General features: G+C 50.0%; 8 protein-coding genes across 8 annotated transcripts; 5 read left to right on the top strand and 3 right to left on the bottom strand.

Moving 5' to 3' along the window:
* Positions 1-874: 874 nt before the first annotated feature.
* Positions 875-4,182, top strand: N7458_002979 (SPX and EXS domain-containing protein; the record flags this gene model as incomplete). Its single annotated transcript, XM_056906362.1, has 7 exons — positions 875-888; positions 963-1,017; positions 1,082-2,539; positions 2,605-2,748; positions 2,801-2,974; positions 3,029-3,121; positions 3,169-4,182. 7 exons carry the CDS (start codon positions 875-877, stop codon positions 4,180-4,182), a joined length of 2,952 nt encoding a protein of 983 aa, XP_056770469.1.
* An 835-nt stretch (positions 4,183-5,017) lies between these two features.
* On the top strand, positions 5,018-6,003 carry N7458_002978 (peroxidase family protein; the record flags this gene model as incomplete). The annotated part of the gene is made up of 3 exons (XM_056906361.1): positions 5,018-5,126; positions 5,177-5,417; positions 5,472-6,003. The coding sequence occupies 3 exons, from the start codon at positions 5,018-5,020 to the stop codon at positions 6,001-6,003; spliced, it is 882 nt and encodes a 293-aa protein (XP_056770468.1).
* A 1,010-nt stretch (positions 6,004-7,013) lies between these two features.
* N7458_002977 (Bax inhibitor-1 family protein) lies at positions 7,014-7,976 on the bottom strand (the record flags this gene model as incomplete). Its single annotated transcript, XM_056906360.1, has 3 exons — positions 7,014-7,608; positions 7,701-7,771; positions 7,830-7,976. 3 exons carry the CDS (start codon positions 7,974-7,976, stop codon positions 7,014-7,016), a joined length of 813 nt encoding a protein of 270 aa, XP_056770467.1.
* A 436-nt stretch (positions 7,977-8,412) lies between these two features.
* Positions 8,413-9,522, top strand: N7458_002976 (intradiol ring-cleavage dioxygenase; the record flags this gene model as incomplete). The annotated part of the gene is made up of 1 exon (XM_056906359.1): positions 8,413-9,522. One exon carries the CDS (start codon positions 8,413-8,415, stop codon positions 9,520-9,522), a length of 1,110 nt encoding a protein of 369 aa, XP_056770466.1.
* Positions 9,523-10,352: 830 nt separating this feature from the next.
* On the top strand, positions 10,353-11,063 carry N7458_002975 (uncharacterized protein; the record flags this gene model as incomplete). Its single annotated transcript, XM_056906358.1, has 1 exon — positions 10,353-11,063. The coding sequence occupies one exon, from the start codon at positions 10,353-10,355 to the stop codon at positions 11,061-11,063; it is 711 nt and encodes a 236-aa protein (XP_056770465.1).
* A 582-nt stretch (positions 11,064-11,645) lies between these two features.
* N7458_002974 (uncharacterized protein) lies at positions 11,646-13,425 on the bottom strand (the record flags this gene model as incomplete). The annotated part of the gene is made up of 5 exons (XM_056906357.1): positions 11,646-12,437; positions 12,502-12,730; positions 12,790-13,144; positions 13,210-13,292; positions 13,364-13,425. 5 exons carry the CDS (start codon positions 13,423-13,425, stop codon positions 11,646-11,648), a joined length of 1,521 nt encoding a protein of 506 aa, XP_056770464.1.
* Positions 13,426-13,779: 354 nt separating this feature from the next.
* N7458_002973 (uncharacterized protein) lies at positions 13,780-14,884 on the bottom strand (the record flags this gene model as incomplete). Its single annotated transcript, XM_056906356.1, has 2 exons — positions 13,780-14,771; positions 14,833-14,884. The coding sequence occupies 2 exons, from the start codon at positions 14,882-14,884 to the stop codon at positions 13,780-13,782; spliced, it is 1,044 nt and encodes a 347-aa protein (XP_056770463.1).
* Positions 14,885-16,251: 1,367 nt separating this feature from the next.
* N7458_002972 (DUF1479 domain-containing protein) lies at positions 16,252-17,793 on the top strand (the record flags this gene model as incomplete). Its single annotated transcript, XM_056906355.1, has 2 exons — positions 16,252-16,518; positions 16,594-17,793. 2 exons carry the CDS (start codon positions 16,252-16,254, stop codon positions 17,791-17,793), a joined length of 1,467 nt encoding a protein of 488 aa, XP_056770462.1.
* Between the last annotated feature and the right edge of the window lie 8 nt (positions 17,794-17,801).

The following is a 17,801-nucleotide window of genomic DNA, read 5'->3' as shown; positions in this document are numbered from 1 at the left end:
ACCCGCCGAGCGCATTCCAGGGCTGCATTCCAGACCCGCACGCACTCTGTAGATCTTCACGATTGGTTGGAAGCAGTTACGCTCTCGTGGCTATACGAGAGTATCTCGTATCAAATGACGAGTGTATTGTCAAACAGACTGCATCTCTACCAGCGTGTGACAAAGTCCATGTGATATGCAGGGATCGGAGGAGCGATGGAGGCTCTCCTGACCTATAGTCCTCGAAAGAATAGAGTATCAAAGTTGGAATTCCAGAACGCCATTGGAATTTGGGCCGGTGGGGCCGTGAGCTGATCCAAGAACCAATCAGATTCTACGCTGACCAATTGGCGCGTTAAAGCCTGAACACTCAGGCATGATGGGGCAATTCCAGGCATCCTCAGGCACCTTCAGGCATCCAGCGGGAACCATGAGCGCATCATGAAGTCGCACGTGCTCGCATCAAGCTCTCTGATTGTTGCAAGATTCACCGGAAAATTTACTCGCCACCAGCTCCAAAAGAGGCGTCAACTTAGATCTCGCGGTACTTGAGACGCGCGCGAATCCCCGGCGTTTCTTTACCTTAACGCCGACCCGGCGACCTGAATCGACTTTTTTCCTGTTTTCTCTCGACCTCCGCTACGTTGTTGCGAATGTCCAACTTGGCTTAGTACCGGCTTGGCTGCCACCAATCACGCTTATCGGGGCGCCTCTGCTTCGTGCAGGCTTTTTGCGCTTCTCTCCGATCTGTGCTTTGAATTTTCGTTGGGATCTTCTTGCATCTTTTTGTGCACCGCCAGATTTATTCTCATTCGAATACTCGGCTCCCGCATTCCCCTTCCCCCCCCCTTCCCACCACCGCTAGGTATGCCATGACAGTCGTTTCGCCGCAAGGATGAAGTTCGCCAAGTGAGTCCCCCCCCCTCTGTCCCATGACGCATCCCAAGGAGACATTCCAGCGGTTAACCATAATTCCAACACAGAGAGCTGGAAAAAGAGTTGGTGCCGGAATGGCGGGTGATGTATCTTGACTATAAGGTAGGTGATTCTTCCTCTTCAAGGTATACGCCACTGGATCGCGACTAACGGCGGGGTTGTGTAGACAGGCAAGAAGAAGATCAAGGCCATCACTCGAGCACTTCGAACGGCAAACCGTACACCAGGACTCTCGGCTCGATCCCAACATATGCGATACCCATCCGCGTCTTCTCATATTTCGGCATTTGAATTCGATGCACCGGACCATAACGATTCTTTGACTGGACCAATTCCGACAACCGAGCATCAGCCATTGCAAACACCTGGGTCGCGATTTTCAGGGCCTGTGGGCAGTTACGGCAGTATCGTGGCATCCCCCCGACAATACCCTGCGGAAAGCCCGGACATTAGGTCGCTCAGGCTGCCGGATCCTGCTATCGATCCCAATCAAGATTATGTACCGCCGGGCGACAATTTAGGTCCTAGGGGACTCAAGAATTCGTCACCAGTTCTCACTCGACGGGTTGCCTCTGCTCCTCCAGAATCCAATTTGACCAAGGTCCCAACTAGACACAAATCTTCTCTCCATCGCGAGACCACCCCCGAGGACTCAATACCGCCTGAAGTAACCGGGGTCTCGCCCAACACGCTCGCGGTGAATCGTACTCCGCAATTCATTCGACGTGTCTTTTCTCATGTAGACGATCTTTCACCAGCGGATTCACGCCGAGAGGTCGAGAAACGCCATAGTGAATTCTTTGCCTGGCTGGATGAGGAGCTGAGCAAGATCGACAATTTCTACCGTAAGAAAGAGAAGGAAACCAAGGAGCGATACGATATACTTCATCATCAACTCCATGTCATGTCACGCAAGCGTCAAGGGGAAATGAAAGCTGCCGAGGGAAATGGCCATCATACGCCGCATCGACCGAAAGGACTTGCAGTGTTGAACGCTGCCCACTTGAAGGACACACTGAAAGAAACACTCACCGGGAAATCCATTCGCTTTGGCAGGAACTCAGAATCTCTGGCCCAGCTGGAGACCCCCGGCATTCGGCCCAGGGATCGCGAGTTCATGTTCGACCGAAGAGAACACATGCATCATGATGTTTCACCTACCAAAGACCCTGGGTATCGGACCGCCAAACATCAACTTAAAGTTGCCATGCAGGAGTTTTATCGTGGCATTGATTTGCTGCGAGGCTACGCCAATTTGAACCAAACGGCCTTTCGAAAGATCAACAAGAAGTTCGACAAGGCGGTCAATACGGAGAAGCCCCTTGAATATATGTCTGAGCGAGTCAACAAATCATACTTTGTCAAGAGTGGAGAAACAGCAGAGATGATGCGAAAGGTAGAAGATTGGTATGGGCGATATTTCGAGGCCGGCAACACCAAAATTGCCGCCACGAAACTCCGCAGCGCAACGCAGAAGCCCGGAGATTACTCTCCCAACACGTTCCGCGCGGGCCTTTTCCTCATGGCTGGGATTTTATTTTCTATTCAGGCGCTTGTGCATGCGTCAAAGCATTTGTTATACGGTGATCTCACCATCCAGGTTCATACGAGTTACTTGCTACAGGTTCGTGGTGTCTTTACCCCCACCTACTGTATAACTTACACAGAGCTGACTGACTCTTTGTCTAGATATACGCCGGGTACTTTCTGATCTCATTTCATGTATTGCTATTTTGCCTGGCTTGCATGGTTTGGACCAAGGCGAAGGTCAACTATAGATTCATTTTTGAATATAATACCAGGCACACTCTGGAGTGGCGCCAGTTGCTTGAGGTACGTTTCTATCATCGAATACTCACGGAGCTCCACTCTGACAGTAGTCTAGGTTTCATGTTTTTTTCTTTTTCTTCTGGGATTATTTATGTGGCTCAATTTCTCATGGGTTAATGAGATGTATATATACTGGCCCGTGGTGCTCATTGGCCTGTCCGTTATCATCATCTTTCTACCAGCCCCCGTGCTGTATCACCAGAGTCGGAAGTGGTGGGCTGCCACGAATGTAAGTCTTCGTCCGTTCTTGATGATTGTTTCGTTCCTCGACTAACGGGTTCAGTGGCGCTTGTGGTGCTCCGGGTTGTACAGAACTGTCGAGTTTCGGGATTTCTTCTTGGGAGATATGTACTGCTCTCATACGTATGCCATGGGGGTAAGTACTCGATATCAATGTCGTGAGACTTCGCTAATTATATGTAGAACATCGAACTCTTCTTCTGCCTGTATATCACGTACTGGTATGACCCAGTCAAGTGCAATTCATCACACTCAAGGGTAATGGGCGTTTTCACTTGTCTACCGTCATTCTGGCGTGCGTGCCAGTGTGTTCGCCGTTACGCCAATGACAAGAAGAAAAAGAAACTTTCGTTCCCACAGGATGCGTTCCCGCATCTGTTCAACTTGGCAAAGTACCTATGTGGTATTGGCTACTACATGACTCTGACCATGTGGCGCATCAACAGACAAACACGATTCCAAGCGTCGTTCCTCACTTTCGCTCTCCTGAACTCTCTTTACACCTCGATCTGGGACGTGGTCATGGATTGGAGTCTGGGAAACCCCTACGCCAAGCGCATTCTTTTGCGGGACGAACTAAGCTTCCGCTATGCGTGGGTCTACTATGCCGCAATTGTGTTGGATGTCGTGGTCCGATTCAATTGGATCTTTTATGCCATCTTCTCCAATGACATCCAACATTCGGCTTTCCTCAGTTTCTTTGTCTCACTATCCGAAGTCTTCCGCCGTGGTGTATGGTCAGTCTTCCGTGTGGAGAACGAACACTGCGCAAACGTGATGAAGTTCCACGCATCACGCGAGCCTACACTACCATACAAGTTCGATCCCACCCGGACATCTAGGGAGGGCTCCCGGGTCGACGATGTCCAGCTCCAGGACCAGCACACCCCATCACCGGTTGTTGACGTCGAAACCGGAGTCGGAAGTCCAGGAACCTCGAGTGTGCGCGCCGGCTTCCCCTCTGGCCACCCATCGGGAAGCCTTCGGCGCCTCAGCTTCAGGGCTGGAACCGCCCATACACAAGACTTTGAGCGGCGCGAGCTTCCTCCTATCTTTCAACTGCTACTGTGGCCCAACTGGGTCAAAGTTCGGAAGACGAGGAGACTGGTGATGATGGTGATTACACTGACAGCGAAGGGGTGGAGACTCCTCTGGATGAGCGAGAAGAAACCCAGTCATCATCGGCCAGTGCAATAATCCCAAAGGAAGAGGAAAGTTGAGGAGCTCAATTTCTGGTAATTTTGCATGACTAGCCATGACTTCTTTTATGATGAATGCACATAGACACGAATTTTATCGTACTGTATTTGTCAACTCTGTAAGTCCCTTTTTTGGGGCCAGCGCTAAAAGCGCGTCTAGCCCCTGTTAGGTAATTGAACGCCGAGAACCCGCATCCGTGGTGAATCGGCTGGCTCGCGATTGAAAAAGGAGGATTTGTCATTTGATGAAAGAAACAAAAAAGTTTAAGCAGGCTGGGCTAGGGCCACGGGTTGGTGTTGGTGCTGCGCCCAACGAGCTTAAGCTGAGTGCTGTTGGTGGCTTTAGATAGCTCAGCATGATCCCTGTATGCACGAAAACTGGAGAATGAAGAAAATCTCTACATCTCTACTCTTGCAATGCGAAAGTTCTCCTGGTACTAAGTAAATGTAGTATGTAAGTGATGCTGCATTTGACCAAGAAATGTAAATAAGCAACAGCATACAGGATTCATCATAGTTTGAACGACGGGAAAACTCGATGGCATGGCCAACTTGGAGTACTCCTATCGGCACAGTCCGTTTTCTTTGATCTCAATGTAGCCTAGAGCTGGTTTATTTTCCTGCTTATTGGCGTAGTGACTCCGCTGATCGACATCGGAACGTGTCGATCCCTCGAGGTGGGTTTGTACCTGTGTTCTTTCAATGAAATTATGACCCCAATTCGCACGGACTGTTGCGGATAAGCTTCTTTATTTTATAAATCTCCCATGAAGTACAATTCTAACGGTCCCTCACCATAACTTCTCAAGATTATTGATTTCAAAAGTTAAAATATGAAAACGATACTCATACTGTGCGCAGCCATTGGCGCGAGCGTATCTGCCTTTTCACTTCCACGAGGCCACCCTCTGGTCCAGTGGAAAACTGCTGGCCCAGGAGATGGTAAGCATCAAGTTCAATTGAGGTTTTAATTGATGCCTAATACTTCCTAGTTCGATCACCTTGTCCTATGTTGAACACTTTAGCAAACCATGGTTATCTTCCTCATAACGGCAAAAATATCACCGAAGAGCAAACGCTCAATGCCTTGAAGTCTGCCATCAATCTCAATGGAGACCTTGCCAAAATGCAATTCCAGGCGGCCTTGACAACAACCTTGGATCCCGATGCTACCACGTTTTCTCTCGACGACCTTACTCGCCACAATATCGTGGAGCATGATGCAAGCTTGAGGTATGTTGACTCGGCCCATTTCCAGGCAGATAGAAACTAAATGTTCTGGTGCAGCCGACAAGATTATTACTTCGGAGACGACCATAGTTTCAACCAAGCCATTTTCGACCAGACTCGGTCCTACTGGAAGGGACCTTTGATTGACGTGCATCAAGCGGCTCTTGCGCGCCAGGCTCGTGTTGATACATCGAATGCTACGAATCCGGAATTTGCGCTCTCGAAGGATGCTCTGCCAAATACTTACGGGGAGTCTGCGGCATACATTATTGTGTTTGGTGACAAAATTTCCGGGATTGTCAAAAAGTCTTGGGTTGAGTATTTCTTTGGTGAGTTTACTGCAGTACTAGAGGCTATTCTCGTACGCATTGCAGCCTTCTCGCTTACAAATTTTCATGGAACAGAGCATGAGCGACTCCCAACAGAACTTGGCTGGACGAAGAGTGAAGACGAAATCACAGCCTCAGACCAGAACAGCGTGGCTCAGAGAATAATTGACGCGACAAATGGATCTGGTGCTGAGAAGTGTGATGTCTCGAAACGGAGTGACCTTCACACAGGCCATAAGGCGAGGGGGCATCATCGTTGAGAATCCATTTCCCCCAAATTTGCCCCATGAACAGCGGTAGTTGTCATGCTACCGATACTCCTGATACGAAATGATTAAAATTAGAGCCTTAATTCTAGCATCTATGTACCTACAACATAATTTGCAACTTATGGAAATCGTTTTACAAGAGCATGGAGCAAAGATTGGAATGTTGCCACCAGAGCGCCCCAGAATTGAGATATACAATGTTTATAGTGAAGCCGCTTCCCTTTTTCTTTCCCTTCTACGCGCTAAGTATTGAGCCTAGCATACCAAATTTATGTACTACGTAGAGAGGGCGAGAACAAACTGCGATGACTGGCAGTTGTGGGACATAACCCTTCTCTTATGCCCACTCATGGACCATCTGCGCCTTGGTTTGGTCCTCCGCTGGTGGAGCTTTCCACTCCAATATACACCTGGAAGGAGGTTCCCTAAGGAATTAAATCTAGTTGACCGATACGTACGGTGCCCTCCCTTCCCTTCTACTTCCTGCTGGGCCACTTTTGAATAATTCCTGGGAGAATACGTTTCAGCGACCCAGTGGTGGAAGGAAAGTGCAGGCAAAAGAGACTCAATTACTAAATGGATCGATTGGGATTCGGTTCTCTAGCCTGAAGCTGGATTTGCGCATACGGCTGCAAGCATCACGCTGCGATGCGAGACCAGTGACGAGATGATAAACCACGCACGCAATGGGAAACGTCTAAACGAGTCTAGTATTTTGTGACCAATAGTTCCATCAATAAACCATATTATTTGCGAGTGGTGCTATCTGTCTGGACTGGAAGAACTAAACCCGAAGAAGACGAGAGGCAAAAGAGATAAGACTATGTACGACAGCCATAAGCTACCATCTTGAAGGAATGCAGAAACCTAATCACATATCCTGTGATACCAGCTTGGAGAAGCATCTGGAGGACCAGGCTTGCCAAAATAAGTCCGAACTGAATACTTGCTATGAAGCCCGAGAGATGGCTTTATATCCCTGCAAACCAACTACTGTCCGTTTAGTTGTTGTTCTGGCTGTTCAGGATGCGCAGAATCGACAGGAAGAGGTTCAGGATATCCAGGTACAGCGCAATGGCGGCGGCGATCTCCTCCTCAACGTGATAGTGGCGCATAACAAGCTGGGTGTCCACGAGGATATAACCGGAGAAGATCAAGGCACCCAGCACACCGTAGATGAGCTCGGCGGTGCTACCAAACGGCATAAACATGGCCACGAATCCGAAAAGGATCATGAACCACAGCGCGCCGAAGAGGTAGGGCATCCAGCTGGTAAAGTCATACTTAGTTTGGCATGCGAAGAGCGTGAGCGCGACAAAGATGCCCAATGTAAGGACCAGGGCCTGCACGACAACCCGCGATTCGTAGAACGAGGTCACAACGCTGATAGAGTACGCCTCCATCAGAGTGAAACCAGAGAGGAACAGCAGGTTTGCTGGGTATGACTTGCGCTTCCAGTAGGTTGCGAGCATGAAGCCAAGAGCGCCAAAGATGGAGATGATCATGAGCCAGAAGTTGCCTTGAATCCAGGTTCGGTATGACTCGTTGAAGAACGAAATCGAGCTGAGAACAGTAGTGAGGAGGATCTGGGCGGTCCTGTGGAGGTGAAACAAAATTAGTGGCATATTCAAAATAGCGATGAATACATCGCTCAGGTGTTCTCAAAGGGGAGGGGTAGCCTAACGTACAGAATAGAGTACACCTTACGAACGAACTGCATCCGAATGTCAATAGTTCCCTCCGCGACCATACCTCCGAACTGAGAATCAAGGTCAGTTGCTAAACATTCAAGGGTCTCTGGATAAATATCTACGTACCTTGAAGTCGTCAGGTAGATTGTCATCTTCGGTGCGTGGCTCCGGTTCAGTCGAGGTAGCCTGGTAAGATGGGGGTGCTTGAGTGTATGGCTCGTCCTCAAAGGAGTCCCGCTGAGGAGCGGGCTGATAGCGAGCGTTCGCAGCCATGATGTTGCTGGTTTATTGCGCTGCTTCGAACAACGTAAAGAACTGGCGAGGACCTAGAGAGATGTGTAGATGAGCAAGCGCTGAGGCTGAGAGGCGATGACCGCTCTTCTTTGGGGGCGCAGGGGCCATGTGACGTGAGATCACGTGGGATAGATCGTATCGATAAGACAACCAACTAGGCCTGTTTAAGACTAGCGTATTCTAAAGCTCTCGGCATGTGGAGTTCGGGTCAAGCGTTTCTATTGAGATTCAATTCATTTGCCTACCCTCATGTATGATTTCGAGGCGCTAACCTTTCCAGGGTGGGATGACGAATACAATGAATTTACAGGCGCATATATTCCAGCCCCGCCCATGATCACTACAAGCATGGCATCTTTTCCTTCTTACATGACTAAACTGCAGTGATTGACCTCTCCCACGATATCTTCCGACAATGTTTACTTTCTGCTTACTGGTTTTCCTGCAACTGTCAACGTTGACTACAGCTCATCCTGGCAGTCATGATGAAAGTGCTTACTTTCGGTCTCTTATTTCAAGTAGTCTCGTTCAAGAGGCAAGGCAAAAGCTGGCCCGATGTTCCGACCATATCAAGCGCAGTGGCATCGATACTCGCGCTGCTGCTCGCCGGAGAGCGATAGTGAATTCGTATCGCGGTATTTCTGATGCTGGAGGTCTCTTCAAGTCGATCCGCTCTTCCGTTTTCCAAGAAGTGCTATCCTCGTCTGAGAGCCCGCCTTGTCTGCTTACTCCCGAGGCCACAATTGGCCCTTTCTGGGTTGATGGCGAGCTGATCCGATCCAATGTCACTGACGGGGAGCCTGGAATTCCACTGGTCTTGGACGGTGAATTCATCGATATACACACATGTGAGCCTGTTGAGGACGTATATTGGGAAATATGGAACTGCAATGCCACCGGAAGCTACTCGGGTGTTGAAGACTTCGGCCACCACCACGATGGCCATGACTCTAATCTCGACAAGACATATCTTCGAGGCATACAGCGAACTGATAAAGACGGAGCTGCTCAGTTTATTACCGTATTTCCTGGTCACTACCCTGGTCGTGCAACGCATATTCATGTTCTAGCGCATGTTGGGGCCACTGTTCTGCCCAACAAGACTGTGACTGGAGGCCAAGTCGCTCATATCGGTCAGCTATTCTTTGACCAGAACTTGATCGCGGCTGTTGAGTCCACTGCTCATTATAAGACAAACAACGTCCGCATCACGCCAAATATCAAGGATGGCATCTTCAATGACGTGAACAGTGCTAGTGGCTATGACCCCATCTTGAGTTATACTCGCCTCGGCCACTCACTGGAGGATGGCATTCTGGCTTGGACTACCATGGGGATTGATTTATCAGCCAGCTACAAAGCGGAATCTGCTGCGACTCTCACAGATCATGGTGGTGTGGCTCATTTCCATGGCTGGCTTCCTCATCAGCCTGGCACAAGAGAGATCCTTGTGGGAGTGCTAGGCCTAGGCCTTGTTTTCTGGCTTGCTCGTTCATTCCGCCAATTCTGTGTGAGGTCCGCCTAGTTTCTCTACATCACTACGTTCTTTCTATATGTTTGATATACCTGAATCTTTTTCGACCTAACTTCAGGGTGTTCGTCTGCGCTACTATCTACGTAGAATACGAGAACATCGACATCCATCTCCAGATCATTCACCCCAGCGCCCAATGCATCCTCCTCAATCATCCCGAGCACGGTCTCGCCAGTGCCTTCAATAGTACCGCGAATGTCATAGCGTGTCTATACAGCATCGCCAAGCCTGCCGTCGTGGATAGCGCCCAGTGTCGCTCACCTAAGGCTCCACAAATGAGGGCCCATCTGTAAATTTTGAAATACAGTAGAGTTCTTCAGGTCTCACAATTCCTCCACACCTCGAGATATTTCCGTCACTTATTCTTTAGATGGTAATCTAACGAATAATGCCAGAGATTTCTTGAGAAACTACATGAAATATATTGAGGAAAGCAGGTGAAGAGAGGCAGACGAGCATACCTTGCAAACTCTTTTCTCCGATCTCTTCAGTCAAGCTATTGGACTGTGGCCTACTGATCTTGTTGCTTGGTGACATGAAGGAGCGATAGCTCAATGTTTTCCACTCGTTCATGCTCATTTCTCAAAGCGGAAGTTGAAAATTCTATGATCTCCTCCCTCTTACATCTCTCTCACTTCACACTGCTCTCGAGCGTTCGCACACCCTGTACCTCTCCGTGACGAATCTGTCTTCATCGACCCCGTCACCTGTTTCCGAACTTTCCTCATCCCACATATCGACTGACTACTTCGGTACTAGCAGCCTCCTTCAACAACCCTCACCTACCATCGAATTCACCAATCCTCCACGTCCTTACAATCATGGCTCCAAATCTCGCGAGCTTCAATGATTGGTTGAGCATGGCAAAGATGGTACCTGAATTACGAAGTCAGGCTGACTGGAACAAATGGAACAATGCCCTTCGCGTCGTCCTCAACGCCTGCGATCCCCGAATCTGGAACCTCATTGAGGGCCCCGCAGAACGGCCTACTGTGATCCTCAGCGAAGAAGAAATCAGTCAACACCTTGCTAGCAAAAAGCGCAAGCTGCCAGAAGCCGTTACCAAGGATGAGGTTTCCAGATACAAAACCACCGCCCAGAATGCCCACAACGCATGGAAAATGCTCGAAGCCCGCGGCCTTCTCCTGCTGTCGTCTACACTGGGACCCACACCCCGCAAGCTGATCTCAGGAATCACAAGCATCGCCGCCGCATACAGGGAGGTCCAGGACTGGTGCGATAGCCCGACCTGGTCACGTAACTGTTGGCTGTGGACCGAATGGACCTCGCTTTGGTTCGAAGAAAATGACAGCGCCGAGGAGTTTGTCGAACATTGGCAGATCTTCCTGGACGATCTTCAATTCGTTTCCGATGAAATCTCGCCCTTTGTCCAGTTTCACGTCTTTATGGAAGCGATCAGTCATCACCCAGGTACAGTAGATTTCCACGAGAATCTATCCTGGGAGAGCTATGATGATCTCCCCATGGCAATCGTTATTGGCAAATTCTTGACTTTCATGTCTGAGCGCTGATCCTGTTGTGGCACCTCGTGTGAACAGCACTCCTTGGAAGGCCGAGATTGAGCACTGCGAGTTCTGGAAGCATCAATGATGCTATTCTTTGCTAAGGATGAGATAAAGTTGAAATTTGCTTGAAAGCGTTGGGGGCCAGGATCGTTGGACTGGGAGCGAGAAAGATCCAGAAGTACCTTCTGAGCTGGCTGGGATGAGAATTGGGGTCATTTTATGATTACTAGCAACACATGCTATAGTGAAATCCCAGCGGTCGCCTTTGAAATGCAAAAAAAATCAATTTGTTCTGGTAGAATTATCAGAAGCAACGGGATTTAGAACACGAGGAGTACATGAAAGCCCCGAACGCCATTCATTAGATCGAACGAAGCGAAACCATAATGCCAGAACTGTGCAAGGAAAAAAGCGCTGAAGGAGCCAGTGAATATCCAGAAAAGAAGGAAGAAATCTAAGGAGTCTGTCAAGAAAGGAGAAAAGTCACAAGCATCGTTTCCTGTCGTATACAGCACACAGAACGTAGATGACCCAGCAACCCTGAGCCTGTCCAAGCGAGGTATATCGTAGCAATTAAGGGAAATTTGATCAATGCGATGCAATGAAGAATGTGTCCGTGATCAGGCACACAACCATGACCAGAACGCCGTACATAGCTAGGCCCAAACTTAGGCGTCGTAGCAAGGCTTTGCGCCAGTGACGAGTGTTGCGGAGCAACAGGCCGCTTTCAGTTAATGAGCGTGCCAGGGAGCCTTCGCCATCAGCATCGTCGTCGTCATCGTCATCAGATAGGCCGTCAACAGCTTCATCATCCTCTTTCAGTAAGCCACGATGGGTGGGCGAATCAGGAGAAGAGATCTTGTAGTAGAAGAGGCCCGGCAGAATGAAACTGATACTTGTGCTGCCGGTGCTTCCCACATATGCAAGAACAGCTTCGAGGGAAGATACCGTCATGGCGACGATGTAGCTCAGAATAAGGATAGTAGTGGTGATAACCGAAAAACGAAGGTCACTCATCGGCTCTGGTGTGCGGGTACCGCGCGGACCAAGCAGGGGATGACGGTGGGGAGAAGCCTCGGTGCCAGTAGGCTGTGACTTTGGACGCCATTTCAACACGGCGTCCACAGAGGCTCGGCATGGGTGGCATTGGAGTGGGTAGGAGAAAACAACAAGCATGACAATTGCAGCACGCCCGATTGTAGCGGCAACTCCAGGGGGATACATTCCAACGATGTTGCCACCAACTTTATTACCGAAAGACAGATAGCCCGTGATGGCGACTAGAATGTAGGTTGCAGCGGCGCTACCAGTGCTGGCAAGCACAACACCCGTTGTGCGGAAGTGGCTGTTATTCTTAATCTCATTGAGAATGGAGAACATCTAGGAGAAGATTATTAGCAAGTCTTCTTATCAAGGGCCAAAAGACATGGGACAGAGTCCATACATTTTGATGGCATGTAAAAGCGAAGACAATAACCGGAAGGCTGCTCAATGTCGGGACCGCGCCAGCCCAGTGAATAACGCGAACTGGGCCTCGTTCCGCCATGGTATCACCCTTAACAAAGTGGTAAACGACCAAGACGACCAAGTAGGCCATGGATACCAGGGCTGCAACACTGGTGTACTTGAGGGAGTCCAATCGGCGCAAGTAGGAAAGAGGAATCACAATCAACCTGCCAATCCAAAGATGTTAGTACGGCGCTGATTCGGGTCGCAGGCGTGGAAAACATACATGAATGCCGTCACCCAGAAATGGCGGTCGATCAGGAAGTCATAGACAGGTTCGCCTCCCACGAAGCCTTGTACGACTCCGGGCATGAGGTCGCCAATGATGATCAGATAGCTCACACCAACGCCGAAGCATTTAATCGCAATAGCAGCATCAAATACCACGGCGGCATTGGGGTATGTTAATTGCGACAGGGCAAAGAATGAAGCGCTGCCTCGGTCGAGATATTGGGCGCATCGAGATTGGAGATAGAGACCGAATCCTGCCGTCACTCCAGACCATAGAATCACCAAGACTCCTAGAACGATTCCCATATGCGAGATAGCGAGTGGCATCGCAAGTACACCGGCTCCGATAACTACAACGAGGAAGGATGATATTAGCGCCTGGTATCGCTCGAATCTCTTGACTGTCTTGACTCACTCGTGTTGACCAGATTGATCACGCTACTGGCCCAACTAGCCTCTCCACCAGCTCCAACGGCTCTTTTCCCTCGAGCAGTGCGCCTGTTCGGGTTTCCCATTAGCACCAACACAACCACACAGGCTTATAGAGACTGTGGGGTGTGAAGACATACCATCGCGCACCGTTCTGAGGCAAACCGGAAGGGCCAACCCCGACAGAGGCCTCCTCCTCCATGGTAAAGAGATGTTTCACACGTCTAAAGCGTCGATGAACCGGGATCTAGCATCAGCCCTGACAGCGACTACGGCCAGCGGAGCCGGACAGACTTGACGTGGTTGTGAATTCGAGGGGCGAAGTTGAGGAGAGAAGAAGCGGCGCCGTGCGTGGCCTGTCTTATCTCACGCCTGGCCCGATAACTCGGCGCCACCTGACTTGTCCGCTCTCCGCATGTCTGACACCATTTTACCTCCTCACTACGCAACTGAGACATTCCCTACGGGCCTAGTTTCGCTTGGACCAATGTATTACTAACATCATGATTCTCAGCGATATTGCAGATGATGTGATGGCGCGTCGCAATTGACTAAACTACAGCTTGGCCTGTCCCCATCCCTCCTCCAACAGAAGACGGAAACTTTCCTCCTCCACTGCTCCGTGGTCGGACGCCGTGTTGCCTGGCCGGTCTCCAGGGCCTGGATCGTTAAATACAGTGACTTCACGCACCGTCTTCGATACTTCGAGAATCGTTCCCCCTGCAACTTTATACTGTTGACCCTTGCCCGACCGATCGCCGATGATCTCGCTCACCTGGTCTTGCTGCACCAGCGCCAACATAACCTCTGCGACTTCTTCGGGCGTTACCCACTCATCTGCCTTGTCATCCACCATCTTCAATTTCTCAGGATGGTCGGTCCACAGCGGTGTCTTGATGACACCGGGTGCCAGGGCCGTAACGCGAATGCCAAGTCGGTCGAGCTTGCTTAGCGATCGGACCAGCCCGTTGATGGCATGTTTCGTGGCGACGTAGATCGGCGCTGCCATGGCGGGATTTTGGCCAGCGATACTGGAAATGTGGACGAGATGCTTGGGACGGCCATTGCCGCGGTGCTTCAAGAAGTGTGCAATTGCAAGCTGCGACGTGCGGATGGGATGTGTGATGTTGATATCGACCAGGGCATAACGGCCGCCATCACGCGCATCTTTGCTGGGCGCCGAGCCAGGTGGGCGCCAGAAGTTGCTCCAATGCTGTGTCATGCAGGGACAGCTAGTTAGCTGGGTGGTCTTTACTTCGTAGATTTGTAGTTCGTGGGTCGGTTCTCGTCCTTTGGTCACACTTACTGGTTCGTAAACTCCCGCACCAGGGCAGACAATATCGATTTCGCCGAATTCCTTCTCAGCTACCTGGAACATGCGCTCCAGCTGCAACCAGTCTCGCACGTCGGTCTCCTGGAAAACGGCTCGCGGCGACCCAGTGGAATATGTCTCGACCAAGCCCTTGGCCTCAGTTCGTAAAGCCAGGTCCGCAATTAGCACATTGCATCCATTTTGTAACAGTAACTTGGCGTAGGCAAAGTTGATTCCTAGGCAGTCATGAGCATTTGGTCTACGAGATGGAGTCTAGAAATCTACAGGCCGACATACCAGAGCCAGCGCCAGTGATAATGGCGGTTCGTTCTTTAACCGAGAGGGCCATTCTGCAAGTTGAGAGGTATTATGTAGCTTTTCGTGGCTCGGCTGGCTCCCTGCCGGGAAGATGCTGCTCTTATGTATGCACCACACGGCCTGTGGGACTTCGGGGTCCATTGGAGCGATCCATCATGGCGCGTAGCATAACCGTTTTGGAAGGAGAGGGGCTCCCAGCGGGGAATTTAGCCGTTCGGTTACCAGGCAAGTCGCCCGAGTCAGACCGGCGAGATGCCCGAGGATCTTCCTTTTGCAACTCGCCTGACCGCATGGATTTCTATCCTTGCTTTTAGTTGGTGTGCTCTCTCCTCCCCGAACCTTTGTTATAGATCAGCAGTGGAGCGAGAATGACCTTCGCCAGAATTTCCTCTTTCGTATTGCATACTTCGCGAATAGTAATAACCGAGTCTTCAACAAGCATTCGATCGAATAGATCCTACAGTAGCACTGCTGTAGAGTAAATTGAGTGCTATCCAAGCAGAATACTCGAATTAACCATCTCAACAGAGCGTCCGTAATGTTGAAAGCTAGGATTCTGCACTACTTGTCTATGATCTCATACCTTCCCCGCAATGCTGTGCATCACGGCGGGTAAAATTCCTAAAGAGGCCGAAGACTGGATGGCCCCAGAGCGTACATCGGCAATCGATATGTAGACTCTTTGACCTTGGACACATCTGATTCCCCATACGTGATTTAATTTTGATTGGTTCCTTTCGATTTTCAAAGTATCATTGTGTGGGTTACACAGCAGCTCATCAACAGGTTAGCAGGTAGACCTCTCTCAAGGCCCTCTGTGTACTCCTTACATCTATATTCTATTCAAGGCAAACTCACAGTACAAAAGTCAACCATATGGTGACTGGTCTGGAAGAGCATTTTCAATCTAATTTGTGTCCCAATTCCAAATCAAACTCAAGTTTATGCATATTTTGTGCCACAGAAGATTCTTCATACATATGAGTCTTTGCCGGCATAGCCATCCATGGATGTAGGTGTTTCTACATAAGCTAGATTCCTTGGAGTCTGGGGATTAGACTAGGACAAAAAGCTTGATCTATAGAGTGAAATAAGCCCCCTTTCATGTTATTGAGGAATTGAATCAACCAGATTTTCTTTTCAAGCACATTGAAGGGCCAACCCTCTTCGTGAAGAGTGAGGAATGGACTCGTCGAATCAGAAGGCGCGAATTGCGGAAAGATAATGAGGCTAAACTAATCCTGGAAATGCACCCGACATTGGGCGGGTGCCTTCCTAAAATAGTAATCTCCCGCCATTTCCATCATACAAGCCATGATGGCCCATCGGCATATATAAGTGGAGGGGAGTTAACGAAGGAGATCTCTACATCTCTGCGAAATCACCGGTCATTTAACAATGACGATGTCAAAGCTTCTCTCAAAAGCAGCTGCTCGTGCAGCATCTACATCCACTGCGACGCAGACAACCAAAGCCGCTGGTGACATCTCGTCGGTTTTTCCAAGTCTAAGACCGGACTATAAGCCAGAGCCTCTTCCCCCGCGGTTTCAAGACTTGAAGCGCAGGCTCTTTGAGAAGAATGAAAAGGCTTTGACCGAGAGCTGGAAGAGATTGCTACCCAGTTTGGAGGAAGAAGTAGACAAGATTCGGACAAAGGGCAGTGACGTATGTGTACATTCCATCTAATGCATGCCGCTCTATTGTGCTGTGAAAGATGGATATTGTATTGACTGCTTCTAGATTATTCCTTCTGTGGACTATGCTGATGTCGTCTCGGGAACAATTTCCGAATCGACAATGAAAGAGATCCGCCATCGCGGTACTGCCGTTATCCGAAATGTCATTCCTCGCGACAAGGCTTTGGATTATAAGCAGCGTATCCGTGATTACATCGCTACCAATAGAGAGCGGGTTAAGGCATTCCCGGCTGATTCACCAGCTGTCTATGAGCTCTACTGGACTCCAGGTCAAGCAGAAGCTCGTGCCCATCCTAACATGCTCACCACCCAGCGTTTCCTCCAACGCCTGTGGCACTCATCCGACCCAAAGACAAAGCTGTCAACGTCCAATCCGCTCACTTATGCGGATCGTCTGCGCATTAGAGATCCCGGTGATGCCAAGTTTGCCCTCGGACCACACGTTGATGGTGGCTCACTTGAGCGTTGGGAAGATCCCGAGTACTCGAGCGTGTACACCAAGATCCTGGAGGGCAACTGGGAACAATATGACCCGTGGGATGCAAAGCACCGCCTAAATGCCAAGATGGATCTGTACAACGGTGCTGGCGCCTGCTCCATGCTTCGCTTTTTCCAGGGCTGGATGTCCATGTCCGACACTGCCCCCGGCGAGGGCTCTCTGCGTGTGTGCCCTATGATTGTTCACAGCACCGCGTATACAATCCTCCGTCCTTTCTTCGATGTCCAGAGCCAACAACCCAGTTTGGATTCCACCTTCCCTGGTTCTGTTCCCGGTGCATGCCAGGAGTACAACCCGGTGACCCATCCACAGCTGGAGTTGGAGACGACCATGGTGTCGGTGCCGACGGTTGAACCCGGTGACTTTGTTGCATGGCATTGTGACATGCTCCATTCAGTCGATAAGGAGCACCGTGGCAAGGGTGATTCTAGCGTGCTCTATATCCCTGCCACTCCTGTGTGTGACATGAACATCGACTACCTTCTCAAGCAGCGTCAGGCTGCTATTGATTACTCACCCCCGTGGGATTTCCCTGGTGCTGGTGGCCCTGGCGAGTTTGGTTTCAATGGAGCTATGGATTGGTCCTCACTAAACGGTGATGGCCAGCGAGCAATGGGCCTGGGTAACACGCCTTGGGAGATTACCGAAGCTATGACCGAGGGCGAAAAGGGAGGCCGTGCGATCGGCCAACAGGGCTTGCTTTGGCCTGTAACAATATTTGTGCCATCATTGAAACGGAGTTAGGTTGTTCT

This window comes from Penicillium daleae (genome assembly GCF_028827525.1).
Source record: "Penicillium daleae strain IBT 16125 chromosome Unknown utg000002l_segment0_segment0, whole genome shotgun sequence".
Taxonomy (NCBI): Eukaryota; Fungi; Ascomycota; class Eurotiomycetes; order Eurotiales; family Aspergillaceae; genus Penicillium; species Penicillium daleae.
Note: the sequence above shows the minus strand (reverse complement) of the source record. Positions and strands in the feature narration are given on the sequence as shown.